Here is a 20,870-nt window from a genome sequence, read left to right as displayed (position 1 = left end):
TGGTGCTTCCATTTTCTGAAGCTGTATATGGGGAATAGCACACTTTCCTATAGCTGAGAAAACAGACCAGAAAATATAAACATGAGAGTAAGACAAACTGAGAAGCTGGTATCAGCACAAATGGAGCCACTTCCCGCCGTCTTTGTTTATACTAGCCTCAGCAATATTTGCCTTTCTTAGACATGCAATGGAGCTTGTTTATCTTGCTTCCTTTTGCTCACCCTAGTTAGCTTCCAGTGCATCTCACTGAAAAGGATACAAGTCTCTATGTTTGCTCCGACAATGTAGCCTGTCACATCAAAGTTGATGCGGATGAATTTGCCCTGTGAATGAAAAGAAGACCTAGATTGGGCTGTTCTTTCAGGTTATGCCAGATTTTTCCAATATTAGTTTTTATCCTGTTTAATAAGACAAGTACACCATCTCCTTAAGAATAACGTGCTTGATTTCCTCCTGCTGGGACAACCTGTGGAAAAGCCTGAAAGGAAGTAAACTTCTCTGATATTCCCTCTGCAGAGATTAGCCCCCCCATTTCATTCAGGCACTTAGAGGGAAAGGAGTCTTCCCTACTGGACCAGGCTTTGGAAGCTGGGAAGATGACAACATCTGTCTTCTACTTTGACTTCCACAACATCAATGAGGGAATAGCATTGGATCTGTGTAACTCCCTCTGCTAAGGTTCATCTGCATGGATCCTGAACTTTGCAGGGAGAGAGCAGAGGTGGGAGAGTGGGGTCTGCAGGGAAAACAAGCATCTGCCAGTGCTTCCAGAAAAAACTGTCATCAAACAGTGACAGCCCTCAGTTCACATCATTCTAACTTGAATTTGTATGACTGTTTTTTCTTTTTCTCCTGTAGTTTTTAATTTAATGTATTAACCACTTTTGCTAAGTAATAGTCACACCTTAACACCTTATGACGTATATGCTCAACAGTGGTGCAAAGAAAAAGGAAGTACAGACTTTGTTTGCAAGTGTGAAGTTGGATATGTCCTGGAGCAGGAATTGACTCTGGAAGGCCACACATAGACTGCTAAATTGTGAGAGGACAATGGTACTGTCAAGTTTGAGCTTGATCTTTAATCTTCTATAAGGCAAAATTCCTATTTCAGAGAGGAATTCTAAACTGTTTTTAAGGGATTAGTTTTAAGATGCTATTTAGAGAAAAGCACTGATGAGGGCCACTGTCTGTACATTGTGCTTTAAAAGATGCTGTAGCTACCCCCTTCCCCCCATAGACCCAACTGGATTTCTCCTACTTACGAATCTGGAGGAGTTGTCATTCTTCACAGTTTTGGCATTTCCGAAAGCTTCAAGAATAGGGTTTGCCTGTAGAAGCTGTTTTTCCAGCTCACCCTAAAATTCATTCAGATGCAGTTAACCCTAAACTTCATAATTACTTAATTAAAACCAACGCATGTACACTGGAGAAAAATGTGAAACAAAATTTAAGCCTTTAACTTTTCCTTTTGCTGAATACTGCACTTCATGTGGATTTGTTTTCGTTCTCCGTTAATCTTTGTGTTTATATATTTGTGCAGTTGACTGCTGTCCTGTATACATGACCCTTTTCCAGCCCTGTTGCCTGTGACAGATCAAAGTCTATTAATCTGTTTAGCATCATGACTGGCCTTTCTTAAAAAAATGGGTCATTCAATGTAAATTATTTTTTTCCAGTTTAATATCATTTTTAGAAGGGATATTCTTAAAGGAACCTCTAGCATGTCTTTTTCAAGTTAGTTTACTGAGATCCTTTGCTAGCAAATGACAATGTAATTAGAATAACTTGCTGAGAATCATTTTAATGTAATGCAGCACAAAGCTACAAAGCAGATTTCATCCAATCTATTAATAATGATCCATGCAAGGCTATTTAGGTTAAATATGGAAATGCATTGATTTATTTCAAACTAGGATAATGAATTATCATGCAAACACACAAACTTTGTATTATATTGTTAATTGTGATTGGTAATTGCTAATGAAACAAATCATGCAATGAAACAAGCATGCATTTAATACTCCTATTTCTAAACAAATCAATGAAGTTGAAAAAATCCTTTGCGTATGAATACAGCTTTTCTGAACTTTTCATTCAGGTCTGTCCTATGAGGTCACTCAATTCCGCATTTGCTTCTTGTCATCCTATTCTTTGAGTACTGCTCTGCAGTAACATGCGTTATTTCAAATAACTCACCCTGAAAAGGAAAAAGTCCTTGATACATAATATGATATAATTTAAATAATTTTAATTAGAAAATAAGGTAATATTTAGGCTGAATCTAGGGGAAATAATTTGGAAAATGAAAGTGCTTCCCAATTAGTGTGCAAAACTGATAACCTTTTTCTAGAGGCTGTTCCTGAATGTCTTGTAACTTATGTGGCAATGATGAAAGCTGCCTCAAAATATCAGTAAAAAGCAACAGATTGTTAACAAATGGCTAAACTTATCTGCATGGTGATGAGATGGCAGAATGAGCACCTTCCTGAGAGCATAGATCTTTTGAGAGCTAAGGCATGTATCAAGACTGCATTTTGAAAAAAAGAAAAGAAAAAACCCACCAAAAATCCCCCAGAACTTACTACCTAAGAGTTAGAGAGAAGGAAGATTTCCAAACAAGCTAATACAGTAGTCCTAGAATAAGTAATGAATTCCTAAAAGTGCATGAAATTTCTCCGTACTGAGAAACTCTTTCCAGTTACACTGTGTAGACTTAAAAACTCCTCTATAAGCATAGGGTGTTGCTGAAATCAGATGGTGACAGCTAAAATAGAGCCTTGTATGCTAAACTGAGAGAGATGCCACCTGCTTCTAGTGAGAACTGAACTATGCCATAAACTTGGGGGATAAAACTGTGGCTCCAAATTAACAGCCTTGTATGCAGCTGTAAGTCCACTGAACTTCACAGAGTTGCCTATGCCAGCAATGAATTAGTTTTTTTTCAGCGAGCTTGTCAAATGAAATACTAAATTAACTAAGGGGCAACACACTGTCCTTTGTCATAGCCAAAATTTGAGAGGCAGCAGTCAGAACGGGGAAAAAAAGACCCCATTAAAAAAAAAAAAAAAAAAATCCCATTTGCCTGGCACAGGAAGAGAAAGAATATGCCAGCAAACCTGCCTATATTCCCAAAGCGTTGGTATGCTGGTGCAGCACACCACAACACAGGAGGGCCCATGAGGGCTTGTAAGAAACTGCCGTAACACCTGCAGACACACGCTGCAGTGGGAATTGCTCTGTTACACATCATAGCAGCAAGCTAAGAACATGCTAACTTTTGCAGATGTGAGCAATTCTCAACAGTTACATGAAAATGTAAAATTGAAAGCAATATCAAATGGAAAGCATGCAGCCAAACAAATCAATCAAACACTGTGAGGTTTAGGAATTATTTCACAACAGTCCTAAAAAGTTCAACCTGAAGCACAGAAAGCATTTGGGTATTTTCATTCAGAAATCACATTGCTCAATTTCAGGCTGAGTGGCTCTTTCAGGATCGTGGGAAATCTCATTCAAACTATGGCAATTTGAACACAGATATAGAAGAGAGTGGTATTTGAAAGATGACCCTGCCTGTGTCAGACTTCATTCTTTACCATGGAGCCTGACACAGTTAGGGTTGATTTGTGAGAGCATTTGGTGCTATTGTTGCTTTTTATCATATCATACAACATATTTCAACAAAATCTCTCTTAAATTTGAGGTGCAACAATAGCATGCAGATCTACACTCAGTGCCTTAAACACACATCAAACAGTCTAAGTTACTCACGTAAGAAAAAGATGGACCTTGCTGTATTGAATAATGTGGTATAAAACAAGTGTCAGTATCATTTCCATTACACAGACATTTTTATTGTTTTTCCTGTATTAAAATAACCAATACACAGTTTCCACGCAAATAAACCAGGAATACAAATACAATCTATTGCAGACATACCAAGAGTACAAATACCATTAACATATAGAGAGCATTTTAACTGAAGGAAAAAAAACCCTGAAGCAAAGGGATGGGATTTGGATCCAGTCCCAGGTTAGTCTCCCAGGCCCAGACAAGGACAGATATTTTTATGGTAAATCCCCAGTTCTTCTCTGGTGCGACTGAGGCATTTTGCTATTCATTATTTTTTCATGACTGAAATTGCTGTGTCAGTAGTCCCAGTCACTGAATTACTATTTGTCAACATGTTATAGAACAACTTAGACTTTCTCTCAGCTGCTATCTGGTGGATATTTGCCTTCAGGTCTTTCTCAGGGCCAATGTGATCCTGAGACTCACATAATTCCCCAGAGGAGTCAGCAGCAACTGCAGTTACATGCCCATTAGGGATGGCCTTGAAACCACTAGTTCATTTCCCCCCCGCCACTGAGCAGGGACCCAGTAGGAAGAAGTAAGTTTCTCGCATAAACATTCCACAACGGAAACCAATGCCTTTAGTCTTGCACCATTTCCACTAAATTTAATCACAGATTTCTAGAAAATACTATTCAAAGGGACATCTACTCCCTCCCCTGCCCCAAAGCAGAATCTGCTGCGCATAAACAAACAATTACTTCTGGTGGAAGAGCCCAGGCTGCACACCCTGTGCTCTGGAGTCCTCTGTCTGCCGGGCCACAGGGTAGGCAAGGGCAGCTGCAAGACCCAGGACAGGTGTGGTCATGACATTTTTGCCTTGTTTCCCACTACCCCACTAATTACTTTTTTTGGACCCAGCCTTGCAGTTGGAACACACTGACATGTCTTCCTGATGTAAGCCTGTTTTGTCATAAAAGTGAATTGCTACATTTTTTTGCAGAAGTTTGAGTACCATTCAAAAGGCTGAAAATGACATAGGAACAGGAGTTGTATCATTGCAAACAGCAAAGACAGTTGAGAGCCTCAGCCACACTAATGATCTCCGGGAACTGGGCAGATATAAGCTCGTTATTATGGTTCAAAGCACGAAAACGAACTTTAGTCACTAAGGCAAGACTATCACAAATTCTGAAGCAACAAAGTACTTAAAAAAAATTGTGCCTTTCAGAATTGTTCTCTCTGACAGAGGGGTAGAAAGAAAAGACAAGTTTTATACTGGGACTCTTCGCTGGTTAGTAAGAAAACTCACTTACCAACAAAGCCAATCAAAACTTTGGAAGTTTAAATGCTGGTATACATTTTTGTGATGCAGTTGGACAATGTGTCAGTTAAAGGCTTTCCCAAACTTCTTAGTTGCCAGGGGTCAAGGGTAAAATAAGGACCCGAGCCCTTCCAGGCTTCAAGGCCTTCACGCTAGGATATAAATAGGTGCTATGCATACGGAAAGCTATGAATATTTCTCTTCTAGCAAAGTACGTTCTGATTTGAAGCCTAAAGGGGTGTCAAACAAAAGGTTTTTTCCATAAACATAGAGCTGTGACGTAATTGTGTGCTCTTAATATGTCGACTGTTTGGCAAGCCACAGACGTTGACTTGCTGTTAGCACAGTCAGCTCAGTACAGTCCTAACAGGCTTGAAGAAACGTTGAATATGGAAGAGCTCACTTACAGTGATGCTGATGTCCTTTTTGCCCTTATGTGATGAAGCAACAACAGCCAGGTACTGAATGACCTTCTTGGTATTTTCTGTCTTGCCAGCACCAGATTCACCTCTGAGGGAAAAGAAAATAACACAAAAGAAGGTAGGTAACTAGTGGACTCCTTCTGCCATGTGATGTATTTAGTGTATAAAAAGAGGACTGGAAAGTGCCTGACTCAGTATTTACCCCAGAACACCATCTCTCCAAATCCACCTGACTTCAGCACGCAAAGAACGCATTATCAGAGCTATATCTCTGTCCCGATAGTATTTTGACTGGACGTTGGGCCATTTAAGGCAATTCTAAAACATGACGCATTTTTAAACAGCAGTTCATCTTGCTTTGGCAGCATCTGAACATTTATGAAAAGTGGAGCTGGCAGGGAGTCTGCTTGTATTTTAAAACCAAAAATACAACATTAACTATGATGTGGTACAGCAGTAAGAAAAAACATCAGCAGTAATACAATAGTTTTCTCTTCTGAAACTCTGGCATTAAAATAGACTAACAGCTTGTATCAGTGCTGGACAACAAGCGAACGATCCTGCCTCATCTGAACTCCGTGTTCAAATGCTCCTTGAATTCAGTGGGACCAGAGCTGGGACTGCCTGAGGTGTCTCTGCTCACCGGGTAATAAGGGACATCTTGTGTGGGGAGATGTCTGACCAGCAGAATTGGCATCCCGGCTGTGCTCTGTGCAGTGTCCCTTGGGAAGCAGGAAGGCAGTGGTTACTTTTCACCTCCCGGAGGACTTCCAGGGTTAAGTTTATTTACAGCTCTTAAGCCTTCTCTTAAAGTAAAATAGTGGTTTTCAAAGTACAGGTACAAGGGCCAGATTTACAGAGTCTTTTCAGAAGAACATTTCCAGCCTACTTTTCCCTCTCTAAGTGTCACACTACATCATCTCACATCTTCTAGATACCTTTGGCTCTGATGATTATATAGATGAAAATGTTTTTATACTGTCCTGTCTCAGCAATCAAAAAAGTCATTGAAGTGGGTGTGGATGTAATAAACTAGTTCTTTCAACTGTATCAAGCTAGTGCTGTGAGGAGGGCAACAGTCTAAATGTAAGTTGGACCTGTTTGTCTTTGGATTTAAACTAAAATGGATTTAAAAATACAAAGAACAATACATTCAAAAATCCCACGGATATTTGTCAACTCTTTTGAAGCTGAAACTATTTAGCTGGATCCATTGCAGTTCTGCTTCTTTTCCTAATTAGGAAATACAGGAGTTAATTTTCCCTACCAAGGGACCAGTGATAAATGGACATAAAAAAACATGGGTAAGTGTTGGGCAGAACTTTCAAGATAGAATGACATTGATGTAAACCTTAGGAAACCAGAAACAATTCCTGTCTGAGGTACGACATGATGAGAAGTGTTTTTTCTGGCTTTTAGAGTTTTAGCCAGAAATAATTGAGATGAATATGTTCTTTTTCACAAGACCTGGGTTAATTTGCACAGTTTAGAGGTTGGATTTGCCTCTGCCTGGGCTTCAGTGCTAAAACATTTCCATGTTTTATTGTTAAAAATTAAGTGTCCTGGGAACAATTCCAAACCAAGCACACCAATTTGAAGACATATGCATACAAAGTTTTCAAATAAATCTACCTTACAACTTTGTTTCTTTGGAAAAAAAATTTAAAAAAACCCCTTTCTTCAAACAAACCCTGGGCTTTGAACTATTCCATTTTATTAAAGGTTATTTGTAGTTCATCACTACTTGAATTGCATTTCCTTTCCCCAGGGCAACAGTGCCCATCATTTGGCTTTCCCCTGAATCCCTGTGAGTATTACCATATATGGCATCATTTTACTTGTAATTATCCTACCATACTGTACTGCTTAAGTTACTTAACATTTTGTTCTGTGCTTTCATCCTTAACTCTTTGCTCCTGCACAGGCTGAGGGTTTTCCTATTTTCTGCAGATAGACTTTGAGGCTTTAACTTCCTTTTGAAGTGGACAATAAAAAGTTCTTCAGCATGAAATGGAAATGCTTCAACATGAAATGGAAAACAGACAGGATCTCAACAGCTACAAGTAGGAAAAAAATCTCTAAGGTCAATAAATAATGAAGAATAATGTCCATAACTGATGAATACATGTAATTTTTCAACACGTCAGATAATTTTTAAATGTCCATGACAATAGACAGGTCTGATAAACAAGTAGCCATTAAACAACATTAGTAGCCCTCATATACTGAAGGATGCATCACAGCTGTATGACAGCATCTAGATTTCATCTCAGTGATAAAATACCATGTGTTTGAAAACTAACTAATGAGGAGGAATGGCTAGATCAGGTTCAATGTCTCTAAACATGAAGAAGCTTACAAGCGGAAAGACCCAGGAGGAGGAGAGCATGTGAATCTCTTAGTTTGCTTCACAGGTGGATGAAATTCTTCCTAGAACTATTGAGCTGCAACAGAATTGGTCATGCTGCATCTGCCTTGAAGTACCGTAATTTCTGGGGTGGCAGAAATAACTTTCATTGTGAGGTGGTATGAGGAATCCCACCTGTTTTAAAATCTACATGCTCTCTCAAGCTCAGTGACTGAATTTTTAAAGATGGGTCTTTTTCCTGAAAGCATCTTTCAGTGGTTTTGGCATGGACTATACACAACAGGGTTCCACCCAGGAGGCGTCTGCTCCTCTCTTCTGAGTGCCCATTTTCCTCAGTCTTTACCCCTAAATTATGTTCCAAAGTGAGTGTTCACCATATAAACACTGTTACCACTGTCCTAATCATAATCTTTTGGGAGTAGACTGATCATTTGTTTAATTGAAGCATCTCAAATCATTCTTGATGCCTGCCATACATAGAGGCAGCACATTTACTGCCAGTGCTGTTCTTTGCACGCAGCTCAGATGGGCAACACGAAAAGATCAAAAGCAGGTCCCATTGCACAGTTCTGATCAGCCCAACAGCAGTACTTTATCTACTTCCCATACATGTTTTCCTCCTTGGGTTTCCTGGAGCAAAAGGGTCCACTAGGCTTGCTCTGTTAAAAACACCACTCTCACATTGCGTGGCATAGTTTAAATTTATTCTTCCCTCATTTCTTGCCAGGCGTTGTTTTAGGAACTCAATACAGCATTTAAAGCACATAAGCTCACATATATAGTACTCAGCTGTAACAGAGGTTTTGTACCACATGAGCTACTAAATCCTCCATGACTCCATTACCTTCACCTTAAATGAAAATTACCCCAGCTAGAATAGGTTTCTAAATTAGGACAAGGTGAAAGTAACAAGTTGGCCCCACTGTTGTGGGGTGAGCCTGTGGTGTAGCTAGGACTCCTGTATGTTTGGGTATAACTGGGAAAAATCAGTTTTAAAAGTGTATTTTTTTGTTGAAATATTGAAAGCTTTCTATATTAATATTATAATACAAGACTTAGTTTAATTCCACTTTTGGAAACATCTAAAAACTAACAGCAGAATTTATTTTCAGCATTTGTTTCAGTAAGCAATGAACCACAAAAATTGCCTGTTCACACATCTCTTAATCTGGCTATGCTGGCACTGCGGGAAGCCTCTGTGCACAGAGCAGTCAATGAGGTGCTCTAAATCACATTAGGGCTTGGCAGGCTTCATCCTGCAGTATGAGATGTGCAAAGATAATGAAAATCTTTGCCCTAGACCACCTCTGTCCCACTAGAGACCCCCCTCAGAAGCCAGCCCACTGATCCAACTAGTTTACTTATAAAAAAATTCCCAAAAGAGACCGAGCTGGTTCAGCACCAAGCTCCACCCTGGGTCTAACGCTACACAAGATATCTGTATGGAAGAATGGCCAGGCAGCAACGCTTGCCAGCTCCAGCCTTTGAGATTTAGTGAGCTGGGAAAGAAAGGAGTTTAGCTCTCTCGTGGAGGAGTCTTTTGACTAATGGGGCTTTGCAGTTTGGAGGGTGTTCTGGATGACTCCGTTTCTTGACACGTGTCGGGAGAAAGTGGGCTGAAGTCCCGTGGCTGGGTGAGGCTCTGGAGAGTTTGCTCAAAATGAGAGAGGGGAGGACAAGGAAACGGGCAGGATGGCCACTGTCTCACCCAATATTTTGTCTGTTACAGTATCGAATTAAGTGGAAATAGCACCCTGCTACCATATGTTTTTATAGAAGCTATTAAAACTAAATGCATGTATAAAAAAAAGGTAAAAGGTAATGAAAAAGTATTTGATTATATGTACAAATCAAGTGTTTAACAAGCATTTGTTTTCACAGGCTTCACATTACCCCAAACATTAAGAATTTTGATCAGATTTTTTTCTCATTCAAGGTGTTTTTTTGTTTAACTGAAACTTGTAGACAGTCCTTTTAGCCACATCTGCTTTCTAGAAAATATTCTGCCCATTCTTTTCAGAAAGTGGCTAAAATATGATAACCCAAGATCAGACAGGTTTAAGAGGAGATCTTTAAAACACTCATGTGCTTAGCTATGCAAATAAGCACCTGTGGAATTTTTCGTAAAAAAACCTTTTGAAAACACCAGGAGAATCCACTTGTATCTTTAGAAATCAAACAACTTAAAAGCCAGAAATCTCCTTTGAGGGCTGGTGCCTCTACTTACATTGGAAAAGGCTTGAAAAGTCACAAGCCTTTTCACTGGCCATTGCTTAGTCCAGTTCATGCTTGATTGCTCATGCACCGAGGTTGCTCAGGTCTCTGAGTAACTGGACAGATTTTGGGGGATTTTTCCTTCAGCAACATCTAATGTGCTGATCAACACAGACCAGCATGGTCTTTGCAAGAGTGAATACAGAATATTTCACGGCCAACTCAGATGTTAAAGAAGAGAGACTGCAGTGGGGGAGGCCTAAGCACAAGCAGGAATTTTGGGGAATCCCAAGAGCCAGGCAGAGCAGTGAAGGCTGCCCAGAACAGTACAGGGACCAAACCACAAGGATTGAAGTCTTAACTGCCTTAATTTTCAGGCACATAAAATAGTAAGATTTCATACCTTTAGTGCAGTATTATATATTGTATATTTAATATATATGTTATGTTATGTTAATGCAACCACAGATATATTAGTAAGCACAGCCATGGTATAAAGCTTTTTATGTGGAGAGAGGCAGCTTGTAAGTGTGCATGGTAGGATGTGGGGTTTTAAGGCTGACTGTAAAGTGGCAGAGAGCAACTGGCAGAGAATGACACGAGAGGATGTTCAGTGATGCTGCCCATGGGAAAGAGCTAACAGCAGAAGGATGTGTGCACAGGGGAGAGTAGATCAAAGGCAGTATGTGTGTAGTTATTAATAAAATGTAGAAGAAATAATGAAATCTAGGAAAGACAGGGAATTCTGAGGAAGCGTTAGAACCCATGAGCATTACAGACAGAGCATTTTAAACATACCATAGTTAATCACACAAAGGGTAGGGATTGAAAAAGAATGCAAACAATACTTAACCACGAGGGTAGGTTCAATGAGCTGAGGGTGAAGTCCTGAGAATGGGTATATTTATACTCGGAAACATGGAATCATGCCTAGTTCTCAGATCTATGCCCCTGCCTATGCCCCAGCAGCATTTTGGGTGAGTCCCAGGTACTCAGCATCCCACCAGGCCTTTGGTTTCCAGGTGAGCTCTACTAACAATAGAATAACTTTGCAGAACTAGTACAAAGCACACAGCACAGAGTACTTGAAAATAAAGTGCACAATTTCTGCTTGCATTTTGACACCAGTGTTTTGGCTATCCTGCTGAATTCCCATAAGGTAAATAGCAAAAAGTTATTTGTGGGAGATGGGTAGCAGTAAGTGGAAGAAGGCAAGAGTCTACACTGCAACATCACTAAACATAAGTGAGTTTTTGGCAGCATCCACAACTATTTATATATGAATCCTTACAGCTACATTTTTTTACAATTTAGGTACCAGGCCTTGGAAAGTTTGAGTCTGTAGCTATTTAAAGAAAAGATCCCAGCTGATCAATGCCATGAAGTCTTCAGTTATTGTTACATATTTTAGGCAAAAAGATAATTTCTTAGAATTTTTAGCAATTCTATAAAATAATGCAAATTGCTTCCTCTTGACAGCTGCCCAGCTGAAAGCCAAGTGAACTTTCTTCTTTCTGTACAGCCAAATAAGGCCAACAGGGATGATAAACCAGTAGTGGTTAAAGTTGTGTAATTGGTTTTAGCTTGACTAATCTTTTTAGTTTAAAAAACGTGTGAGGACTGGTTTAAGCTATGGGTCATGATGCCTACCCAACATACAGCAGTTATTCTAAACATCTTGATGAATCACTTACTGTGGCTGTTTTCAAAATGGGAAAGACATTTCATTCTCTCTATTTTAGGTACTACTGGTGTTAAACACCTTATGTTTCCAGCTTAGCTGGCCAGGTAAAAAAAAGTTATTTTCAATACATGGTAGCTGTCAGAGGTGGATCCTTTAATGGATTTTCATGAACAAAAAGGCATAGGTTTGTAATAGAAAGTAAGTCCCTTTCTTAAAAATCCTAATATTCCAAATTTAAAAGATCTGAAGATTTACTAATGGAAAAATAAACTGAAGTACAGGAATAGAAGGAGGAAATGCATATTTTAAATTAGTCTTCATTACCATGACATGTTTCATCCTGGGAAGAATGTGATGGTCAATTTTTGTTTCATCATTGCAGCAATTTCAGATTTCTTTTAGGTATTAATGCATTTTGGACAGATTCTTGATCGATACACTTACACATAATGAAATCTTGTTACAACAGAGGTTAGAGCTGTGCTAGCCCTTATGGTACCAGATACAGTATATAATTTTTACTTTTTCTTAGGTGATAAATTTTTTCCAGTCAGCAGTGACACTCACAAGTAACTGTATGGCTGGTGATCAGTAGCAGTGCTTTTTAAAAACTGTAGTGTAAATACATATTCAGTCAGTCAGTAGCCACATTTTCACAGATAACCTAAAACCAGTTCAGTTTGGGAATATGTGTATTTACAATACTCGCAGACTACAGCGTAACTGCATGAACCTGCTAGAAATAATATGCATGCCATCTTCTGCAAACAATATTAGTATTTACACAGAATCACATCCTACCTTTGATCAGGAAAACTGGAAGATGCCTAATACAACAAACACAAAATTATGTCAACAGCATCTTCAGTGGCATTCAAGTAAACAAAACCAACTAACTAGCAACAGAGGAATGGAGAAATGGTCAAAACTGAAGGTCAAATAGGAGATCCCTGTCCAACTCAACAATCTGAGTGTTTTGCAAAATAGGTAGGAATGATAAACCAATGGGATTTTGTAGAGTAGTAAGTTGTGCAGAGCAAAACTTATTGCAATAAAGTCACTGCCTGACCCATGATACAACAGCTGAACCCCCCATGCTGGTGCTGTCTGAGCACTGGCAGGTCAAAACTCAAGGAGGGAGCCTTCAGCAAGCCAGGACACAGAAAAATCAGAGAATTCAAAACAGGGCTGGCTTAGCCGGTATTTCACTATTGCCAAAACTGATTACGTAGAGACTGCAGAAAGGTCCAACCTGTGCAGCGGTGCTGACCCCTCTTAGCCAGCACACCCCTGCCTTGTGCAGAGGCTCCAGGGCAGCCCACTGCCAGCAGGGAGGTACCAAACCTTCCCCCTTCTACCTACAGTATATGCAAACAGCACAAAACAACAGCATGAATATGAAAGATCACGCTTTTCTGCAATGACAACTGAATTTGGAAGTTGTGGTGAGCCACCAAATGCTAAAAGTGAAAAGCAGCTCAGTAAATATCCAGGATGCTCTGTGTTCCTCAGTTTTCTCAGTTCCTCAGCTTCCTCTAGGAACCTTTTAAAATCCCTTGTTCTCTCTTCACACACAGTTTTACAATCATTTACAACCAATGAACCAAGTTGTTCATTGTAAACTCTTAAATCTCTAAATTCAGAAAGTTGATTTAAAGAAATAAGTTTGTGCATTAAAGACTTCCTATGACACTGTTACCTGTTTTTTATTTTATCAACGGGTAAATCTACCAGAGTAGATTTAGGACTGTAGTTCAAGCTTACTGAAGGTGAGGAGAATATGTCTGTTTCACCAGAATTCGAATCAATTTTAAATAAAGAAAGATGTTGTAATATTGAGATATACTAAAATAGATCAGTTTACTTACGTGCACAGGATGGACTGGTCTTCTCGATCTACGAATAAAGAAAAAAAAATCCATTAATTAGGGAAAATGGCTGTCCTGACAGAAGCACTTATATTTATAAGGATTTACATTGAACAGCCTAGACCTTCCAAAATCTGGCAATCCATGATTAGTCAAAAGTACTGGGTTCACATCTTATTTAATTTGCCCTTGCATTTAAATAACCATCTCTAATGGAAATATTTTGTACAAAAAATGAACAAAAGGTTAAGAGTTCAAAAATATTTTTTGTAAATTCCATTAGAGATGAACTATAATGAGGACAGCAAAAAGATCAGGCTCTCTGTAAGAAGATTATAACTGAAAATTTCAAGCCTGAAACTCAAGTTTTTACTACACTTATGAAGTATGGCTAGCAGCCCACTTGAGACAGTCTGGACAGATAAGGCATCAAAACCTAAAACGTTTTAAGCTGGTCATGCAAAGCTTTGAATTTTGAAAGCAGAGCAGTTCAAATACCTGAATAATATACTTTCTATTTCATTTCAGACTGAGAGACAACTTTTATCAAGAGGACAAGTAATTTCTTGAGATGTCCTCCAAAGAGTAAGATAAAACAAGATACTTCACATATTTTACAAGAGCATGTCAACACGTACATAAGTATTCTTCATGCTTTTTACTACGATCCACCTTTTGGATCAAGATTTATAAAAAGGTGGGCCAAAGTCTCCATTTCTACTATGTGAGCCATGTAAGAGGTTTCTGCACAGCAGAGTCCAGTACACTGTAATGCTGCAGGAAGGTTTAGGATCGCATCCTAGCTCCATAACCTGCTCTTGCAGCATTCCTCCCTGCTTATGCTTTTGGAGTCAGAGTTTCTCTTTATGTTCAGAACTTTTACACAGAATTTTCTACCAAAAGGCTCACCTCAGGCTAAGATCTCTAGGCTGTGATGGACAGTGAACACCCACTGAGGTTTCACAATGCACTGCACAACGCTAAACTGTTTTGTAAAGCTCCACTGAAGCAAGACTTCCAGACAAGTCTGTGGTAATGGGAGGCTTTACAATTTGCCCTCTATGTAAAGATGCATGACTAGCATGTTTGCTGTGAGCAGTTCTGAACAATTTTTTTCAGTGTGGGAACGGTCAAACATTGGGACAGGTTGCCCAGAGAGGTGTGGTATCTCCACCCTTGGAGCTATTTGGAAGTAGACTTGACCAAGGCTCTGAGCAACCTGCCCTGGCGTTGAAGTTGGCCCTTCTTTGAGTGAGGCTGTTGCTGTACAGACTGTAGAAAAATCTTCCGACTTAGGAAAATAAATTCCCAGGCAGGTCAAATACATTTTTGAAAAGTGTGCAGAGTTTACAAATCTGAGACTTGAGGCAGATAATTGAGGCAGAAGAGAGTGTTTCTGTATGGTTTGGCATTATTTATCAAATGCAGAGGTAGCATTAGCCCAGCAGAGCCTCGGCTCAGAGGTTAAGACATGAACTCCTTCCTTTTTTTATTCAGTGGGGGGGGTGACTTGCAGGGCTACCTATCTGATTGCTTGCCCCTATTGCTGACCCTGTATGTAATAAATATCATGAGATAAACAAGCTTTCTGTACTGTGTAGAGATAATGGAGATAAATTCAACCTATTAAGCTTGCAAGTTGTAATTGCTGCCTGGACTGCAGCCAGTCTAGGAAAAGCAGTAGAGGATTCTGCTATGGCTTGGACTGATATTAAACAACTGGTTTACTCCCAGTTCCTCAATAGCTGTAATATTAACTGCTTTATTGATCACTCACACAGCAAATGGTGCCACTTAACTGCTTTATTCAGTAAATTGGTGCAAAATGACTCATTACATTTCTATTGGAGATATTTGTCAGCAATCAGCACAGCAGTACTCTTCCACATAAACATATGGGAGGAGAGGAGCTGTGAGCCATGTTTATTTTTCACTGCAGGATACGAGCTAGGCTTTTTTTTAAGTTAAAAAAGTGAGAACACGGTAGAATTTTTGCTAAAAATACACTGTTGTGTAAATAGAAACCATGGGCATATATTGATATTGCATCACAAACCCATAAATACCATAAAGAAAATAAAAGTGACTCCTTAATACGGACTTGCCAGTGGAATTTCTGAGCACAGGGAACATTAGACAAAGTTCGTCTCCTCCAAGCCAAGTATTTTCTCACTACTCTCTGCTGCCCATTGCTGCCCTTGTTTTGCTCCCCAGTAAGTGAAAAAGCCTTCCTGAAGGTATCTCATAAACTGGCCCACCACAAGGGTTTGTATGAGTGCATGCCCATGGGCACCTTTGCTGAAATGTAAGAGCAGAAGAAGGATTAGGAAGGTCAGAAGTTGCACCACGTACCCTCTGGGATAGAGAATAGGCTGTGCAAGCCAAGCCTGAGTTACTGAATTTCTTTGGACTCAATCAGCCTAGCCCCTCATGCAGGTACAGGGAACAAATCCTGCTGAAATGGGAATAAGAGGGAAATGGAAGGAATGGTAGGTCTTTAGCCTGGAAGGACTCAAACTGAAAGCAGGGACTGGTGGGTGGTTGCTGGGTCTCCAAAGATGCCTTCTGGTGAAGCAGCACTTTGTGACTCTCACTGACAGCAACTTGCTTGAGGACTACTGGGGGCTTTTGGAGGGAAAATCAAAATTATTTAGTTGCTTTCAGCTTTCTCCTGTAGTCTGAAAGGCTTCCAGGATTGGACCTATGCGATTTGCCTGTTCTCTGTAGGTGAACAACCCCGTGGCATTCTTGCAAGCTTCTCTCTCGGTCACTGGACTTATCCCCTTCTAACTTCCCTTGTGTTTGGCAGCCATATGAAGTCTTGAAGCTTTCAGCCCTGCGTTGCTGAACTGTGCAACCTGTCCTGCGAAACCTCATGCTGACAAACTGTCCTGTGCACATTCATGGAGGGAGAATTCCAGATGTTTCTCTATTTCCTTCAGCAGTTCTAACAAATTGCAAAGGTAAGGATGAAACTTATCAGGAAACTTAATCCTGTTCTGTTATGACTTGAGCTGCAGATACTGGTCTCATTTACTTTCAAGGGCTCTCCCATTCAATTACTCCTATTTCTGCTCTGGAATATTTTATTCTGTATAAAAAGGACTGTGGCCTATTTTGGGAGTCTGCAACTTTATGTGGGTGGATCTATAAGAAGAGACTGACTTGCATGAATAAAACTCCTTAAACATAATTCCTGGGGCTTAAAAAGTAACAAAATATGTCTTCTAGATTCCAATATGTTTTCTGGTTAATGCTTTCTTAAAAAATTTTACACTACCTGGAAGACTATCATATCCACCTCCTGTATGTCTCTATTTTGTTTTGGATGTTTTTTTTATTTTCTCCTCAATTTTTAATAGCATAGAGATCTACATTTACATTCTAAACCCTACCAGCTTTCCTAAACATGCAGTTAACTTTTTTTTTTTTCTGGAATCTGCTTAGCTTTTTTACCAAACACCTCCAGGTTGCTTGTAAGAATCGTATGCCCCTCTGTTTTTGATAGAGCAGCTAGCTCTGCTTAATCACAAACAAAATCAGATGGTTTATCACAATGAAGCAGCAAGTTGGCAGCTTTACCATAAAAGGAAAAAAACAGACTGAAGCCATGTTCCAACATTCACTTACTGCTTCTTTACATTTGTTAATAACGACACTTCCTAATGGGGACATTTCTGTACAGTCCTGCTAAGGACATAGTAAACAGATGGCTTTTCACAGCAGCCTCCTTTTCTAAGATCTTGGGAACTGTGTTTCCCTCCCATACCTCCCAGTAACTACCAGGTTGTTTGTTTTTCCATCTTTAACTCAAGCTTGCATAAAAATGGCTTTGCAGAAAATAGATAGCCTTCTTGAATCTGCAGAAAACCATAATATATCTTTTCCATGATGATTTATTGCCAGGGAAGTTAATAAAAGCCTAATCATCCACATGAAGACTTTATGTCTATTACTACTGCTACATAACCTGACTTTTCACATTTGTATTGTTTATCACTTATTTGCTGTTTGCTGCATGCAGGGAAGATGGCAGAAGGCAGCAAATTACTCATCCTTACTGGACCGGTGTCTCAGCTCCATCATCACTGGAAGCTGGCAGTGCTGCAGGGACAAGTTATCCACCCACCTCCAGCGCCTTTTCCCTGGCCTGCACTGCCCTCTCCTCGCTGCTGTTACCAGCATTCATACAGTCACACTGTGTACCAGGAGGAGGTGACCCACCTTAAAAACTAATTCAGCAAAAAGCAAGGGATGGTTTTTGCCTGGAGCAGTTTTGAGTCATGACTGCATGAAGACTGGTGCTGGCAGTGCAGGAGTTGGAATGGGGGTTGAGCCCTTCCTATGGCAGCTGTGCCACTGGGGAGGTACTTCATCCAAAACACAGGAGAGACAGGTGGGTGCAGAAGCATAGGGTGATTTTTTATGATTGCAGTCTCTAAGTGTAGTAGTAGTCAGCTAGCTTGTCTGTAAAGACAGTCAGTGGGCCCCAGTTCAGCGTGGTAGCTCCTGGGGACAGATACACTCACAAAATGCTCTCGTGGGATGTTATATTCTCTTGGTCTTTTAGATTAAAGAAAACTAAAGTTTATTCTTGTTCTGGCTGGAAATGAGCATCAGTGACTGTGCCTGGGCAACGCTCATACTGCATTAGTGACGTGGTAATCGGTAGATTCAACACGACATCCAGCACCGCGGTTTGAGCATGAGACAACATGACCGTGATTTATAAAAGGGTTTTAGGTGCTCAGAACCACTTGAAACAAGTGGAAATTTTATCTCTGCCCAGCCAACATCTTCGTTAATTCCTGTGTCCTGTGAGATGTCAGCTTTTCTGCATATTTGGAAGAAAGTCCAATTATCTGATTTCTGTTAACCGTGCCTAAGTGTTATTACCAGAACAACTTTGATGGGCCTTAAACATCATCCCTAATGAATACATTAACCAAGTAAGTCTCTAAAGCAGAGGAAGAATGCAGTGGGCACAGCACATGTGTTTTGCTGGATGCTTGTGCCAGCAGAGGAGAGGGTGAGAATGTGAAGGGCTGATTCCCAGATGATGAGCCTGCAATAGATTGCAGACACTGAGACTTGATTCACCGAAAGATAAAGGTTCCCTGAGGCATCGGAACAAACTGATTGCTGTTGGCCAAGTGGCCCTGGTCATGAAGTACCAGAATGTAATTCTTCAGTCTTGTGAATCTAAGATGTATTTTACTTTGGCAAGAAGAAACTATGCAAGTTTCCCAGATAAGGAGCAATACTGAAATTTCACAAGGAAAACATTCAGTGCCCTGATCCATGTTTATGAGTAAGAATTTTTGTTTATATTCCATTTGCAAATATGCTTACAAAAAACTATGAAGCTCTCTATGTCTGTATGTGTTGCGCGCACACACACACAATCACGTTGATGCCCACTTTCACCACCCCAATGTGAACATAATTTGGCTGAATAACAGAGTTATTTTGAGGTTTGGTTTAGCTTTATGCACAAAACATGAGTACGTTTTTACAAACAAAAGCACAGCTTTAAAACCAGCTGGGGCCCTCTTCAGAGATGGAGAGACTCCAAAATGGTATGTCCAAGTAAATAAGCAAGTAAAGCGTGGGTGTCCTGGGCTTGTGATGTAAGCTCTTGTGGGACTGCTCCCCAGCTGCCATGCCAGCTGTGCGTGGTTAGGATGGGAGGTTGTGGAAGAGCATTCTCTTAAAGGTTCAACTGATGATCTATTCCCTTCTCTTTTCTTTTCTTTCCACTTGCTCTCCTGCTTCTCTCTGCTGTCAAGAATTCCTTGCAAAGGGAGCACAAGAATAACAATGCATAAAGCTTCCCCAAGAGTTGGTGGGGCCAGGAAATTATTATGAGCATCAAAAAAGTGAATAGAAAGAAGCATGCACTCTTACTGCCTCCTCCTCCCAGCACCCAGCCTGGGAGTCATAGCCGAACCCAGGCTGTTCTAGGTGCAGTTAATGACCACAATGAAGGGCAAGCCAGCTCCAGTGGCTTAACTGCTGCTTGGGAGAGCATGTTAGGAAGGACAGGAGACACTCAGAGAGAGGAAGAGTGAAAGAGGCCCTTATGCTGCTGGGATCAGGCTGATCTGTGCTGACACTAGTTTTATGTTAAGCAGAAAACTCATGTACTTTCAGGCCAAAACAATTCTCCTGTTTCAGCATAGGCTGTATTATTACATTTTTTTTTTTCTTTCCTGCAGATAGCTTGTAGCCCTTTCCTAATTGTTTTTCCCCATCCCATTTTTAGGGACAAGTAGCTGTATTCTACACAGCTGAATGAGAGCACTGCTAATGATCTGCAGGAGCTGGAAGCTTCTTGCAGAGCTCCCTTGCAAGGCTTGCTGCTTAAATAAAGGATCTGAGGAAAGAAGACTGCTCTGACTTCAGGGCCTGTTGGAGCCCTGGACAGTGCTGGATGCAGAGTACAGTGGTCAAGAGATGATCTGGAAGGCAGATACATGCCTGTGGCTTAGTGGGATGAGCTTATGGCAAGTAAGTTTCCTGTAACTGTGGTTACATCAAAAATGATATTTACTGAATCATGTTATTTTAAAAGCACCTGCTCCCTTAGTCCTAAACATATTTTATATGCCCGTCTTCCTGAATAACTCTGCTGTTACAGTCCAGAGGAAGGTCTGTTTTCAGGATGTCTTTTATTGTTGCTTTACTGATCCTCCTTCTCTGCTGTACTGCAGTTCTGCCTTCTGGAATGCACTCAGATAAAGGAACAGAAATAGCTCCTGAAAAGAAATGTCACATAAGCCATAGGAAGAAAAAGGGTTGATATTGTAAAGTGGATACCTAGTTCTCTGGGTCTAGAGTTGAATTAACTATATTTCAAACACTCTTATATCTGGAAATATAAGATTCTAAAGTCAGGAACCTAAGTTATAATTAGGTAATCAACTTAAGTAAATAATCTTCAGGAGTTTAATCTTCAGAAGTTCTAAGGATTTTGTTATCAGGATTGTTTTGTTAGTTTTACAGTTAGTACAGATGAGTACTCAGGAATTTTGGGGGGGAAAAGACCAGTTTTGATATCAATCACCATTGGGGTGTGTGTGTATATATATTTATCTATGTTGCTTGTAACAAAATGACAGGGCTTTTATTGGTATTTTCAGTCAACAGAAGTCTGCCTGGGGTTGGGTGATTATAGTTCTGTGGATTTGATGGCCTG

The 20,870-nt window shown here is 40.1% G+C and overlaps 1 protein-coding gene across 4 annotated transcripts in view; it reads right to left on the bottom strand.

The window, feature by feature from the left end:
• Positions 1-20,870, bottom strand: part of MYH11 (myosin heavy chain 11) — a 62,822-nt gene that overhangs the window by 28,885 nt on the left and 13,067 nt on the right. For 2 of the 4 annotated variants that reach the window (XM_052772362.1, XM_052772359.1), the window contains exons 4-8: positions 13,673-13,700; positions 5,524-5,626; positions 3,772-3,792; positions 1,263-1,355; positions 260-323 (exon numbers count right to left, since the gene is read on the bottom strand). In XM_052772362.1, the coding sequence (XP_052628322.1) occupies positions 260-323; positions 1,263-1,355; positions 3,772-3,792; positions 5,524-5,626; positions 13,673-13,700 (309 nt within the window). The remainder of the gene's footprint in view (positions 1-259; positions 324-1,262; positions 1,356-3,771; positions 3,793-5,523; positions 5,627-13,672; positions 13,701-20,870) is intronic. The other 2 variants (XM_052772363.1, XM_052772361.1) reach the window with 1 other exon arrangement.

The sequence above is a fragment of the Harpia harpyja genome, chromosome 21 (genome assembly GCF_026419915.1).
Source record: "Harpia harpyja isolate bHarHar1 chromosome 21, bHarHar1 primary haplotype, whole genome shotgun sequence".
NCBI classification, from domain to species: Eukaryota; Metazoa; Chordata; class Aves; order Accipitriformes; family Accipitridae; genus Harpia; species Harpia harpyja.
This window is presented reverse-complemented; position numbering and strand designations above follow the sequence as displayed.